At 35.5% G+C, this 14942-nt stretch overlaps 1 protein-coding gene across 3 annotated transcripts in view; it reads right to left on the minus strand.

The window, feature by feature from the left end:
• Nucleotides 1-14942, minus strand: part of GOLM2 (golgi membrane protein 2) — a 94193-nt gene that overhangs the window by 47190 nt on the left and 32061 nt on the right. For all 3 annotated transcript variants that reach the window (XM_045449899.1, XM_045449897.1, XM_045449898.1), the window contains exons 2-6: nt 12740-12794; nt 6365-6467; nt 4574-4664; nt 2164-2308; nt 1752-1832 (exon numbers count right to left, since the gene is read on the minus strand). In XM_045449899.1, the coding sequence (XP_045305855.1) occupies nt 1752-1832; nt 2164-2308; nt 4574-4664; nt 6365-6467; nt 12740-12794 (475 nt within the window). The remainder of the gene's footprint in view (nt 1-1751; nt 1833-2163; nt 2309-4573; nt 4665-6364; nt 6468-12739; nt 12795-14942) is intronic.

Raw genomic sequence — 14942 nt, forward strand, 5'->3', positions numbered from 1 at the left:
GAATTTCTCATTCAGTATGTCTAAAATGGGACCTAAGAATCTGCATTTCTAACAAGGTAATCTTAGGATACTGCTGCCAAGGACCACATTTTAAGAATCACTGGATAACTTCATTGCTTCACAAACAAATCATGCTCATTCTAACTCTGTATTTTTAAAAAATATTTATTTATTTTGAGAGAGAGAGAGCACATGCATAAGCACAGAAGGAGCAGAGAGACAGGAAAAGAGAGAATCTCAAGCAGGTTCCACACTTTCAGCACAGGGCTCAAACTCCAAAAGCCATGAGATCATAACCCATGCCAAAGTCGGATGCTTAAGCGACTGAGCTACCCAGGAGCCCCTGACTCTGTATTTTTAAATTCCTGGTATTGCTCTTGTCCTTGTGTTTATTTTTATTTTAGGGGCATATACTATGAATTGGAAACCCAAAAGAATATGGACAGAAAAGAATCTGAGAAAACAACCATACAAATGAAAGGACTAATAGTCTTTCATTTGGACCTCAGACACACAGCAATTTCAGCCACATACAGTGAGCTATAACCACACAAGGGAACCCTAAGATTGAAAAGGAATAAAAACAGTCAGGAAAAATCAAAGACATGCTGTTATTTCCAATTTTTCAACCTAATAAATTGGAGTCAGCAGGGAGAGGTACCTATGGTAACAAAGAAACATAGAAATGGCAAGAAAAACAAAGAGACATGGAAAAAAAAAAAAAACAACCCAAACACTGAACAGGACTAGGATACCAGGAGTGATTCAGACCTCAAGTGGAAATGGATAAGGAGCAGACACATTAATGAAGAAAGAAACAGACTCTGAACAGAAGTGACCATAAAAGGAGAAAAAGAAAAAATAGGGAAACTATTTATTCATTTATTTTTTTTTAAATTTTTTAAAGTTTATTTATTTTTGAGAGAGAGACAGAGTGAGAGTGGGGGAGGGGCAGAAAGAGAAGGAGACATAGAATCCAAAGCAGGCTCCAGGCTCAGAGCTGTCAGCACAGAGCCTGAGGTGGGGCTCAAACTCACAAACTGCCAGATTGTGACCTGGGCCAAAGTTGAATGCTTAACCAACTGAGCCACCTAGGCACCCCTAGTTTTTATTTTTGAGAGACAGAGAGACAGAGACAGAGACAGAGTGCCAAGTTGGGGAGGGGCAGAGAGAGAGGAAGACACAGAATCTGAAGCAGGCTCCAGGCTCTGAGCTGTCAGCACACAGCCCGACCCGGGGCTCAAACTCACTAACCGCGAGATCATGACCTGAGCTGAAGTCAGATGCTTTATCTACTGAGCCACCCAGGTGCCCCAGGAATAAACTATTTAAACTGTGGGGTAAATAACTGAAAGGACAAGCAAAGTCCTAAAAACCTATATAAGGGTATTACCATGCCTTATTAAAGCACACCAACAACACAGCAATCTGGGAACATTTGGTCTCATAGAAATGAGGTATACTTACTTTTAGTAATCACAAATGGCTCTGACATAGTTTAACTGTCTAAGCAGTAACTCTGAATCAAGAAAATGTTCAAATATGGTTCACTCTTATCAAGGCAAAAACAAGGACTTTATACATTTTAGCAAAATTTTTTAAAACAATTGCATCCTAAACAAGTCCAGGCAATTAATAGGTAGTTAATTAACAGACACATCAATCTTCCAGAGACCTAGGACTTTTCCCAAGTGATTATGATTTTTACTCAAAAAGAGAGTAGGGTAAATAGTCTGATAACTTTTACTTACTGGTAGGAAGATCTTCAACTTTTGCAAGGTCATTCTCTTCTATTCCAGGCATTCCCGCATCACCACCTCGTTTGACTTGTTCTGCCCAAGTAATGAAAGATATAATTCTTTAGTTTTCCTTATATAAATTCAAAGTAATTTGAAGGAATGTAATAATCAGTTTCTAAAGCAACAGGCTACACTGACTGCATATCTTTATATCTTGTTTTGGACATAGCTATAACTCTGAAACAATTTACTCTTTTTTTTCATCTGTCTCTGTCAAAATATTAAAATGTGAAACAGCACTGACACCTATTCATAACTGAACTAAAATCAAACAGTATTCTTTATGACTGAAAATGCTCACTTCAAAATGAGAATATCCAAAAAGTCAATATCCTATTAATATAAAATAAAATAATAGTAATACCTTTCCCATGTGGAATATGATTGCTTGAGGGTTCTTCATTCTTATCTGCAGCATTCTCAGGTACTTTTGGAATGTTTTTAGGTACTGCATGATTGTTTATTCCCAACTCGTTTCCATCTTTTGAATCAAACTTGTTTGTCTCCTGCTGTTAAATAAAGATTTGGTAACAGTCAATATTTTTCAGTTCAAGATTAAACAATTAACACAACTACTAATTAAATGTTCTGAAACAGTTCATTTTTTGAAACATATACTATTGGTCCAAATTCCAAACACTTGAAGATGTGGGATATATTATTTTCTGTTCATTTTTTATACCTAATAAAAAATCAAAGACTAACACTTTTTAAAGTTTCTAATTATAGTAAATGGTCTAAGATGTTAGGCAGAGGTAATTCTCTCTGGCTATGCTGAGGGAATGATTCTGCAAGAAGATACTCTTGCTGAGCACTGGCCTACAGTTAGGCATTGTCCTAGGGGCTGCGGGCAGGGTGAGTTCTCTATAGACCTGTGTTGTAATCGAGCAGGATGGTAGACTACAGGAGGTTGGCACATGGAAGCTCCCTTAAGTGTGATAAGATGGTTAATGACATTGCCAAGCTTTTCCAGTAGCAGAAACAGCAAGGGTAGAAAACAGGCAAATTTCTTCCTAGGTGCACTGGCCACCCAAGCAAAAGAAGTAATGGCAGAACAATACACAGGTCAGTATTCCTTTCTTTTTTTTTTTTTTTTTTTAATGTTTATTTATTATTGAGACAGAGAGAGACAGAGCATGAATGGGGGGAGGGTCAGAGAGAGGGAGACACAGAATCTGAAACAGGGTCCAGGCTCTGAGCTGTCAGCACAGAGCCTGACACGGGGCTCGAACTCACGGACCGTGAGATCATGACCTGAGTCGAAGTAGGCCGCTTAACCGACTGAGACACCCAGGCGCCCCAGTCAGTATTCCTTTCAACATGCGTCTAACCCTATCATCTCCTTGGAAACTTCAATCTTTGGACCTGGTTAGGCCTGACTCAATTCTATCGGTGAACCAGTTTTGTCTTTTATACTGGTTGAGTGGCCTCAGTGAAAAAATGGGAGAAGCAAGGAGTTAAATACACATGCTAATGTTGCCACATAGGTCCTTGTACTTAATTATTTAATGTATATAGAAATGTTTTGTCAACTCTAAAACAGCATGCAATGTAACTATTAGTAACGTTATAAAAAACAGTACATTAAAAAAAATCTACAGGAAATTTGGAAAAACAAGAGCCAAACTGTAAGAATTTGTCACAATAAAGAAGAAAAAAGTGTTTTGACAATCAGGTACAGGTATTCCAGTATGGCTGGCAAACAAAATTAACAATAAACATTTGCACTGTGCTTCACTGTTTACAAACTGCTTTCGAATCTAACGTCCAGAGGCGCCTGGGTGGCTCAGTTGGTTAAATGTCTGACTCTTGATTTTGGCTCAGGGTATGAGCTCACGGATCATGGGATTGAGCATGGTGGGCTCTGCACCGATAGCATGGAGCCTACTTGGGATTTTCCCTCTCTCTCTCTTTGCCCCTTCCCTGCTCATGTGTGCTTTCTCTCTCTCAAATAAATAAATAAACTTAAATAAAAAAAAAAGAATTGATTTGTCAGTAAAGTTGTATCCACTTTACCATCTGAGAAATATATTAATAGCAAAAATTATTTTTAAAAGTCAGATAAAGGGGCGCCTGGGTGGCGCAGTGGGTTAAGCGTCCGACTTCAGCCAGGTCACGATCTCGCGGTCTGGGAGTTCGAGCCCCACGTCAGGCTCTGGGCTGATGGCTCAGAGCCTGGAGCCTGTTTCCGATTCTGTGTCTCCCTCTCTCTCTGCCCCTCCCCCGTTCATGCTCTGTCTCTCTCTGTCCCAAAAATAAATAAACGTTGAAAAAAAAAAAAAAGTCAGATAAAAACATTTAACTCAAAATTGGGGCTCCTGGGTGGCTTAGTTGGTTGAATGTCCGACTTTGGCTCAGGTCATGATCTCGTGGTTTGTGGGTTCCAGCCCTGTGTCGGGCTCTGTGCTGACAGCTCAGAGCCTGGAGCCTGCTTCAGATTCTGTGGCTCCCTCTCTCTCTGCCCCTCACATGCTCTCGCTCTGTCTCTCTCTCAAAAATAAACATTAAAAAAATTTTTTAAAAGAAAAACATTTAGCTCAAAATTGGTTTTAAGAGGTGACGTTGTCTTTTTGCAAATGTCTAATTCACTCAACAATAAAAACACTGTAAGTCATTTTTTTTTAATTAGGCAGGCTAGAATACTTAAAAATATAATGTTTTATGACAAAAGTACATATTTTTATTTTAACAGCACATATTTAAATTACAAGATTTATAACAAGAATGTATTTTAAGTATTTTTTAAATTTACCTTTTGTTAAAAAAAAATTTACCTTTTGTTCCTGCAAAAACTGGTCTGCTAACTTTTTAATATTTTCTTCATGCTGTGCTCTTAACTCCTTGATCTGTTGGCCACACTGAAAACTAAATTACAAAGTCATTCTTTTAGGCTATATTATCTTGGATTGACTTCTCAAAGTTGTCTAGCAGTTGAAAATATACATTTATAAAGCATTCAGTTAGCAGCAGAGTGGGCACAAAAGGACAAAGCAGGCATAAAAATAGATCACAGTCAAAATTCCTAGAATATTTGAATCTTTAATAGAGTATAAAAAATACTGATAAGGCTAATTAACAGAAATTAGAAAGATAAAAACTATTTTTATAAATCTTATTTATAAAGAAATAATTATCAAAGCCAACTTCAGTCACAGAAGAGAAAAAAACATAGAAGAGAAAACCATGAGACCAAAATACAGTAATAATTGAGAAAACCTAGAATTATAAGAGGTGATAAGGAGTGGCAGCAGACGATTCATCCAATAGTTCTCATTTTCAACACAATAGTAAGAGTCTATGAACAATAAGAAGAGCTAGAATGGAAGAAACCAATAAATAAGACAGAATGGAGTCATCAAGAGAAAATGTGAAAGAACAAAATAGATAAAGTTTGGGAATTTCCACTGGACAAGTGATCAAAGAATACAAATATATCATTCATGAAAAAGAAACAAGTAGTTAAAAAATATACAGAAAAATGTTAACTTTCACCATTAAAAATGCAATTAAACTTCCTATATGTATATATGATAGTATTTTATTCCTATACTAGCAAAATTAAGTCCAAATTGTAGAAACTAATGTTGGTGGGGCTATGGGGAAACATTGACATTATAAATTAGTACAACCATTATAGAAAGCAATCTTTCACATATGTGATAAAAGCAACAAAACAATAAAACATTCTGTCTCAGGAATTCTATATTTGAGAATATACACCAGTGAAATAGAGGGAGAAATCCTTTTTGCGTAAAGATTTTTATAGCTGATATTCATAACAGTAAGATAAGGAAAACTACAACAGTCCAGCAATTGGGAGAGATTAAACAAACTTTGGTACATTAACATGCTGGAATAATATATTACCTCTGAATATGCTAACTCTTTAATCCTATTGATATGCTGAAAATTATTGAAAACTGTCAGGTTAATATACTGATAACCTATAAGAGTAACAAATCAGAAATGGATAAATGGTGTTCTAAAATATGGTGAATCTTTCTAATTTTTGGTATGCAGTCCTAAAAATTACCCTTTACTATAAAATGGATTAAAGACGTAACGAAGATTTTTAAAGAGTGATTGCTACAAAGAGGTTCCCTGACCTTACCACCAACTTAGTGCAGAGGTGTACAAAAGGGGACTGAAATGCCAAACAGAAGAAGTAGCTGGTGCTCAGTCCCTCAGCTTATTCTGGGGACTTCTCTCAGCATTGGCTTCATCTTCTGGATGCCCCTCAAAAAGAACCACAGAATCTTCTTTCAGTCTTTGCACACTTAATGCAATGAAACTCAGGCCTTGCAAGATTTTCTGACTCACCATGTACTCCACTATATGGGCAGACTAAACATATCTTCTAAAAGGTATTCCCATGGTGTTTAACATACCAAAATAAGAGTTTGGATTTCAAAGAGGCATAGGAAGACAAGAGAAAAGGAACTTAAAAGACCTAAGAAAATTAAAGAAGAAAAGAAAAACAGAAGCCAGAGAGGAAGAAATAAATTGTCCAAATGTGGGACACATATTCCAGATTCATAACTATTTGTTGCTATATGGCATCTCACCTCTCATATTCTAACCTCTTCACAAGGTAAGTAGTGTTCTTCCTATAGTCCTGAAGCTGGTCTTCTTGTCGAAGAAACTCCTGACGAAGCTCAGCAAGTTGCTCTATCCACACGATGTAAGAATCAAAGGAATAAAATTTACTTACTCTAATGCTTCTGATTGAGAAGTTATGGGGTTTTTAAAACTTATATACACTTCCCAATTTCTTTACTCAAACTCTCAGGGAATTAAATTATATAAATTAAATATAAATTATAAATGTATAAATATATTATAAATATATATTATATAAATTATATATAAATATATAAATTATATAAATAAAATTATATAAATATATTAAATTACATAAATTATATAAATTAAATTATATACATTATATATTAAAATATATGAATTGTATAAATTATATAAATTAAATTATATAAATTATATATATAAATTATATAAATTATATATAAAATATATAAATTAAATTATATAAACAAATTATATACAAATTAAATTATATAAATTATATTTATATAAATAAATATATATTAAATAATATAAATTATATAAATCTAATTGCCTTTTATAACATATGCATAGACAATAATATTTGTTTAAAAAAACAAGATAGCCTCAGTGGTTTCTGTATCAATCAGAAATGTTAAAAAATTATATATCTTGTCATATTATGTAGATACATATTAACTTGCGGAAACAGTAACAACAACAACAAAATCCTACTTAAAAAAATTTTTTTTTTCAAGTTTATTTATTTTGAGAGAGACAGAGACAGCATGAGTAGGGGAGGGGCAGAGAGAGAGGGAGAGAGACAGACAGAATCTTAAGCAGGCTCCGTACCATCAGTGCACAGCCCGATGTGGGGCTCAAACTCAAGAAACCGTGAGATCATGACCTGAGCTGAAACTAAGAGTTGGACACTTAACTGAGCCACCCAGGCACCCAATCCTACCTAACTGTATAAACCTATCTGCTTTATAAAGTTGGGAGGGGCGTGCTCATGGGTGGCTCAGTCAGTTAAGTGTTCAACTTTAGCTTAGGTCATGATCTCACGGTTCATGGGTTCGAGCCCCACATCAGGCTCTGTGTGACGGCTCAGAACCTGGAGCCTGCTTTGGATTCTGTGTCTCCCTCTCTCTCTGCTCCTCCCTCACTCATGCTCTATCTCTCAAGAATAAATAAAAATGTTTATAAAGGTGGGGGGAAATCATGTTTTTTAGATATATTGGCTACAGATATAGAATTCAAGGTTTCTTTTTCATTCTAAATCACATTTGACTCCCAACTTAAGGTGCCAATTACTTGAGATCTCATTTCTAGTTTTGCTACTAATGCTAGGTGCCCATATACCCTTATTGCATTCTTAAGGCTCATAATTCCTGGACAAGAGCTGAAAGTTTTAGTTGTAACGAATAACATGAAATTCTAAGCTGGACAGTAGATTAAAAGTGGGGCCAGATGCTCTTTTGTGAACATTTAATACATAACCACAGGCCCCACATTTTCTGGAGATGGTCCCTCTTCATGTGACCCTACAAATAAAAGTAATTCAGCCAGAGAAGAGAAATATCAGTTTCTTAAATAGATGATTTAAAAATTAGCTAATAGCCTTAGAAGTAAGCTAAAGTAGAAGGAAGTCTTAATTTAAAAAAAAAAGTAACAGTAAAGTTTCCAGTTTAAAAAAGAAAAAGTAAGTCTTAATTTGTATAAATGGCAACAGAGGTCTTTTCGGTATAGGTAACATCTATTAAGACTAAAATGTATCTAACCATAATGTACAAATATTATAAAATCTACTTTTCATGGAAGACTTCTAAAATTAGTCTTATTACTTTAAAGGCACTCTAAAAATACTTGGGATTTAAGTTTTTAAAAAGCAAATGTAAACAAATATTTACAATGTAATTATATCCATGTAAAAAAACTAGATTAGAATAAAAATCCATCAAAGTACTACCAGTGATTATGTTTAGTGGCAGGATTCTGAGCGTATTTTTTTTCTCTACTTTCTAAATTTTATTGTAGAATCATAACTGTGACAATGACAACAAATAAAAATTTTAAAGTTAGGTGAATGTTGAGGCAGATAAATAGTTTAACAATATGCATAATAATAGTTTTTGTATAATAATCAAATGTGAAAAGTTAATGATTCACATAAAATGCTTGTAGTTGATAATTATGTTTATACATTCAAGCCACTTATTTTATTTAAAAAAAATTAAAAAAAAATTTTTTTTTTTTTAACATTTATTTATTTTTGAGACAGAGAGAGACAGAGCATGAACGGGGAAGGGGCAGAGAGAGAGGGAGACACAGAATCGGAAGCAGGCTCCAGGCTCTGAGCCATCAGCCCAGAGCCTGACGTGGGGCTCGAACTCACAGACCGTGAGATCGTGACCTGAGCCAAAGTCGGACGCTCAACTGACTGAGCCACCCAGGCGCCCCTAAAAAATTTTTTTAGATGTAACATTTTATAAGTGTAAGCTATACGACATGTTGATTTAATTCGCTTGTACACTGTGAAATTACTACTGAAGCAATAGCGAGCACCTCCATCATCTCATATAATCATCATTTAAGATACACTCTCTTAGCAATCTTCAGTACATAATATAATGCTGTTAACTATAGTCACCACATTGTTTATTATATCCCCAAGACTTACTCATCTGACAACTGAGAGTTTGTATACTTCAACCAACATCTCACTTTCCCCACCCCTCGGACCCCTGGTAACCACCATTCCTTTCTCTAAGTTTAATCAAGCCACATTTTAAATTCCTTTTTACTCTATTAATTCTCCACTATGTAAACATGGCTGATCTCAATAGTTTTTCATCCACTAACTCCACCTCAGATAAAAGTAGCAAATATGATACCAGGTATCCCTGAATAAAACATTCTGTTTGTTACTTGGTCCCTGGCCCCATCTCCTAAGATTTAGACAACTAGAGGTAGCAGAAACTATGGCCTCAGCCATGGATATCAATTCTTCAGAGACAATGAGATCCCAGCAGGAGGCAGCAACAAAAGGCCTTGTAGCTTACACATAGTGTTAGCCAGTTCAGTGAACCTGTGTTCAGGCAGGAAAGGTTCTGAAACTAAAGTTACTGCAATTAAAAAAAAAAGAAAAAAGAAAAAGAGCACCACCTAACAGCTACTAGAGAATGGCTCTCAATTGGTGGGCTTTAGGACTCATGCAGGCTTTTTCCTACACAGTAAAATAAATGAAGTAGCTAAGTTTACCTTCAGAATGAACCTGAGGTTCACTATGATTTCAAGATTTGGGATGGTTCTCTTCTCCCCACAAAGCTTGTCACTGACAACATTTGTAATTCCTTTATCAAGAAGTAAAGTTTTATTTCTAAATTGAGATAAAAGGCTTAAAATACAATTGACAAAACAAAAACAAAAACGTCAATATGAGTGAGTCCATGTAAAACATCTAAACCTTTCCTGTTTAAACAGAGAAAAGATTATAAAGCAGGGAGCTAATTGGTCATTTGAGCCAGTCAATACAAAGACCTGAAAGGGGGAAACATAAACAGATCAGAGAGCAAAACTAAAGACAAAATTTTCCTACATCACAATTTTACTTTCAACTGATTGCCTTGTGTTTTCTTTATTTTGGACCCAAATATACTCTGTGTCTACTGGGGCTGCTCCAGGTCACCACAGCAGGATTCTCAAAGTGACTTAACATATGATCAGGTCCACAGTTGATTGTGCAGGATGTTCTACTTCTGACAGTAACATCAGGGTATGTTACAGAAAGGCCTGGCCATACTCCTTCAATTTAACTTCAAAAGATGTAGTTAAGAAAGGGGTTGCCTAGGACCAATTTTCAAAGCAAAAAAAAAGAAAAAAAATTTACTTCTAGAAAATTTTGATTTCAAATTTTCTCAGCAATAGGCATAAAAATAAGGTGAGCCATTCAAGATAAATTGGTGTATACTAGAACGTTAATTTGTTAACTCAGGGAGCAAAAACTAACTCTCATTCCTTTCATTTCCAAAAAAAAATATTAACTACCATAAGGTTTAGGTCTTAGTGTGTATTAATTCCATCATATCTAGTATTAATTTCAAAGAGGGTGCCTAGGTGGCTCAGTCAGTTAAGCGTCCAACTTTGGCTCAGGTCATGATCTCACTGCTCATGAGTTCAAGCTTCACATCAGGCTCTGTGCTGACAGCTCAGAGCCTGGAGCCTGCTTTAGTTTCTGTGTCTCCCTCTGTCTCTGCCCCTCCCCTGCTTATACTCTGTCTCTCTTTCAAAAATAAACAAACATTAAAAAAAAATTTTTTTTTAATTTTTCAATGAAAATAGTCCAATCTGGATTTGATAGTTGACTTGTCAAGAAGTTTGCTTCAGTCAAAAATAGTTCCTAAGGAGCAAAAGTCACATTAAAAGGAAATTCAATCTTAAGAGTGCAAGCTTGAGTAACTGCACTAAACCCAAAATTTGTAGAGTTATGAATTCAAATCAAAGCCTTTTATTCTGCTGAAGAGTATCATAAAAAATTTTTCAAAATATCTTAGGATCTACTTCAATGCACACTGTACAATAAAGACTTTTACTCAGCAATATGGGCTGTCATTTTTTATAAGGTAGACTAGGAGAAGGCACTGGACTTCTTATTCAACTGATCTATTATTATTTAATAGAAACATACTTTGATGACAAGCAGACTCATTTGTAAAAATAGCAAGCAGGAAACAGCACTGACAGAGTGGCATCTTCTGTGTCATCCTAATGTACTCCTGTGAGTCATAAAGAGTAGAACACGGACACAAATGCAACAAAAACAAATGTGGCCACCAGGAAGTGAATTTTTAAGAGAATGTCAAAGCTGTTCTAAATCATAGTAAAAATAATCATAATTTCTATTTTCAGGTTATAACACATTCCTAATGATTTGCTAGGTGAGAAGCAAAAATTTCAATAAATTACAAAGCCAGCTCAGGTTGGCTTCTTCAAGAGGATCATAAAAATCTATTATCAAATTCCACCTAAAGAGGGTCAAAATTGTTACAGAATAAAGATATATTTATGAAATTACAGAGCATGTATTACCCACACACAAAAACTTAGAGTCACTGCCTGCCAAGTTTTAAAATATACAGTATTGGGGCACCTGGATGGCTCAGTTGGTTGAGGATCTGACTCTTGAGTTCAGCTCAGGTCATGATCTCACAGTGAGCGTCCACCGGGCCCTGCAATGACTGCATGGAGCCTGCTTGGGATTCTCTCTTTCCCTCTCTCTCTCTGCTCTACACGCCCTGGTTGTGTGTGTGTGTGTGTGTGTGTGTGTGTGTGTGTGTGTGTGCGCGCGCGCATGATGTACCCATGTGCATGCACGCACTCTCTAAAAATAAATAAACATGTAAAAACAACAAAATAAATATAGAGTTATATTTATCACAGGGGTGCCTGGGTGGCTCAGTAAGTTGAGCATCTGACAATCTTGATTTCAGCTCAGCTCATGATCTCACAGTTCACGAGTTCAAGTTCTGGCTCTGTGCTGACAGTGCGGAGTCCGCCAGAAATTCTTTCTTTCTGCCCTTTCCTCGCTCATGTGTGCACACATCTCTCATAAATAAATAAACACCATATATATACACACATACATACATACAGTGTTGTAACCAAAGGGTGTGAGGGAGAAGAGGGGTCCTCTTCAGGTCCCAAACTCCACAGGCTGGTGATGGTATGAAGTAATGTAAGCAAAGCATAGAGCTTGTTCACCGTACCTATTATTTTTTATAAAACCTTTAGTCATTTCCTATCACTTCATCTAAGTGAAAATATACACACACACACACACACACACACAAATGCACACACACAGTATATCTATCTATCTATCTATCTATCTATCTATCTATCTATCTATCTATCTACAGGTTTCTTCCTGGTTTCTTTCCAGGTTTTCTTTCTGTTCTTTCTTTCTGTTCCCAGGGTAAACATGAAGCCTGGAGGACCCGTCTAAAGCATCCCTAGACCTGAATGGATTATTTAGCAGTTGGACACAATACAGAGGGATTATCCCTTACCTTTTCCCTAGAAATTTGATAGCTTTTGAAGCTATACCTCAATTTTCTTTGAGGCTTCTTTCAGTAACATTTCATTGTACGAAATCTGTCTATACACAAGATTAAAATACAAATTTTAACTTTTAATGTGTATAAAGCAACATTAAAATTCTTTTATGATATCTTAAGAAAAAGTAAACATTTTGCCATCAAAGGAGCTTTGTTCAAAAATTTTTATTTCGTTTAGCTGTCTAGCTATTTCTTAATTGTTGAGGATATTAGACATTTAGTGACCTTTGTTTATCTTTAATCTGTAATTAATTTTCTTACCCTTTAAATGATGTATATCTGCCATCTGATATGATATGTTGCTCTGTAGTTTAATCTGAAAAAAAAAATTTTCATTTTACTACAGAATATGGAGTTTTGCTCATATTTCCTCTTTTTTGCTCATATTCACTTTAAGTTTGATCATAAATACAAAAGAAAAATCCTCAAGTTATACATACCCACCTCTTTCCAAAAAGAATTAGAGAGAAATTTTGATTTTGTAATACTTTAAATTTGCAAAAGAATATTCATTTTACTTAATATATAGTCTAATGACTTTCAAACATCTAAAAATTTGAGTTGAACATTGCTTAATGATATCTTTTTTCAAAATCTTACCAGAAGAGACCTCTTACTAACTCTATATTAAAATAAGAATTAATTGTTTGAATCAGTTAATGCAAAATCAAAAGTAACTGATGCTTATCAAGCTCTCATACGATAACAGATACTACATAGGACCTGTTGTTGTGGTCATTGTCCTTCAAGATCCAGTAGACGAGAACAATAGGAACTTAAATCTGTAACAAAATATGACTCAAACTAATTTAATTTAGCACTTAATTTAAAAATTAAGACAAGGTCTTTGAAAGCCAGGATGTCATCCACAAAGAACAACTGTCCCAGATCTTGCTTAAACAGGTATCAATTGTAAAATGTAACAACAATATCACTACAAACAGGTTCTCTTGTCAACCTCAAAAGTAAATTGACTTTGAAAGTATACATAGATTCATAGTGATCAGAAGCAGGACCATGAGTGCCAAAATGATTATGATAAATACCTTTTCAATCTCTAAAGAGAAAGTTTTAAGCTTCTTAGTTAAAAATAATTATAGATTTGTAAGAAATTGCAAAGATAGCACAGAGAAGTCCCATATACACTTCACCCAATTCCCCCAATACATACATCCTATCTAACTATAACACAACATCAAAACCAGGAATCTGACACTGGTACAATGTGTATGTATAATTCTATGTCATTTTTACACACACACACACACACACACACACACACACACACACTCATGTAACCACCACCAAAACAAAGATTCAGAACTATTCTATCATTGCAAAGATATCCCTCATACAATCCTTTATATTCAAATCTATCCTCCTTCCTCACACTATTTCTAAACCCTGGTAAATACTAATTTGTTTCCCAACTCTGCAATTTTGTCATTTCAAGAATATTATATAAATGGAATCATATAATATGTGGCCTTTTATGATTTTTACTCAGTATAACATATAGTTGCTGCATATATCAATAGTTCATTCCTCTTTATTACTGAGTAGTATTCCATGATATGAATGTACTACAGTTTGTTTAAGTATTCAACTACTGTATAACATGTTGGTGGTTTCAACTTTTTGGCTGTTACAAACACAGCTGCTATAAAAAACAGTATACTGGGGCGCCTGGGTGGCTCAGTCGGTTGAGCGTCCGACTTCAGCTCAGGTCACGATCTCGCGGTCCGTGGGTTCGGGCCCCGCGTCGGGCTCTGGGCTGATGGCTCAGAGCCTGGAGCCTGCTTCCAATTCTGTGTCTCCCTCTCTCTCTGCCCCTTCTCCATTCATGCTCTGTCTCTCTCTGTCTCAAAAATAAATAAACGTTTAAAAAAAATTAAACTAAATTAAAAAAAATAAAAAACAGTATACTGATTTTTACACGAATATTAGTTTTCTAGGATATTTCTCTCGGATAAATGTGCAAGAGTGAGGTTCCTCCTTTTCCAAAGTGGTCATGCCATTTTCATTTACATTTTAAAAAATTACTGTACCAAGGTACTAGGTGGGAGAGTATAAAACAATTGGAAAACATGAGGGCAGTCTCAAGGAATCAGTAGGCAAGTTTAGCACCTAAAGCAGTATAATTACTGTAGGAATTCAGAGATGGTTCTTAGCTGATCTGATCAAGGAAAGCTTCAGGGAAGGGATTTTTACCTGAATTAGTCATTGAAGGCTAGGAAAAATTGTAAATAGGTAGAAAAGGGCACTCCAGATAGAGAGGATGACATAAGAAAAGGTACAAAGGCAAGAAAACATGAGACATGTATGAAAATATGATCAAAATATTGTTTGGCTATAGCATATGATACAGGAGGAAAAGCAGTGTGAAAGAAGGTTGGAGAAAAAAGACCATGGAGGGGCCCTTCAGCCTTAACTAGGTCTTCCCCTAGAGTCCTGGCAGCTTTGA

Source organism: Leopardus geoffroyi, chromosome B3 (assembly GCF_018350155.1).
Source record: "Leopardus geoffroyi isolate Oge1 chromosome B3, O.geoffroyi_Oge1_pat1.0, whole genome shotgun sequence".
In the NCBI taxonomy this organism is placed as follows: domain Eukaryota; kingdom Metazoa; phylum Chordata; class Mammalia; order Carnivora; family Felidae; genus Leopardus; species Leopardus geoffroyi.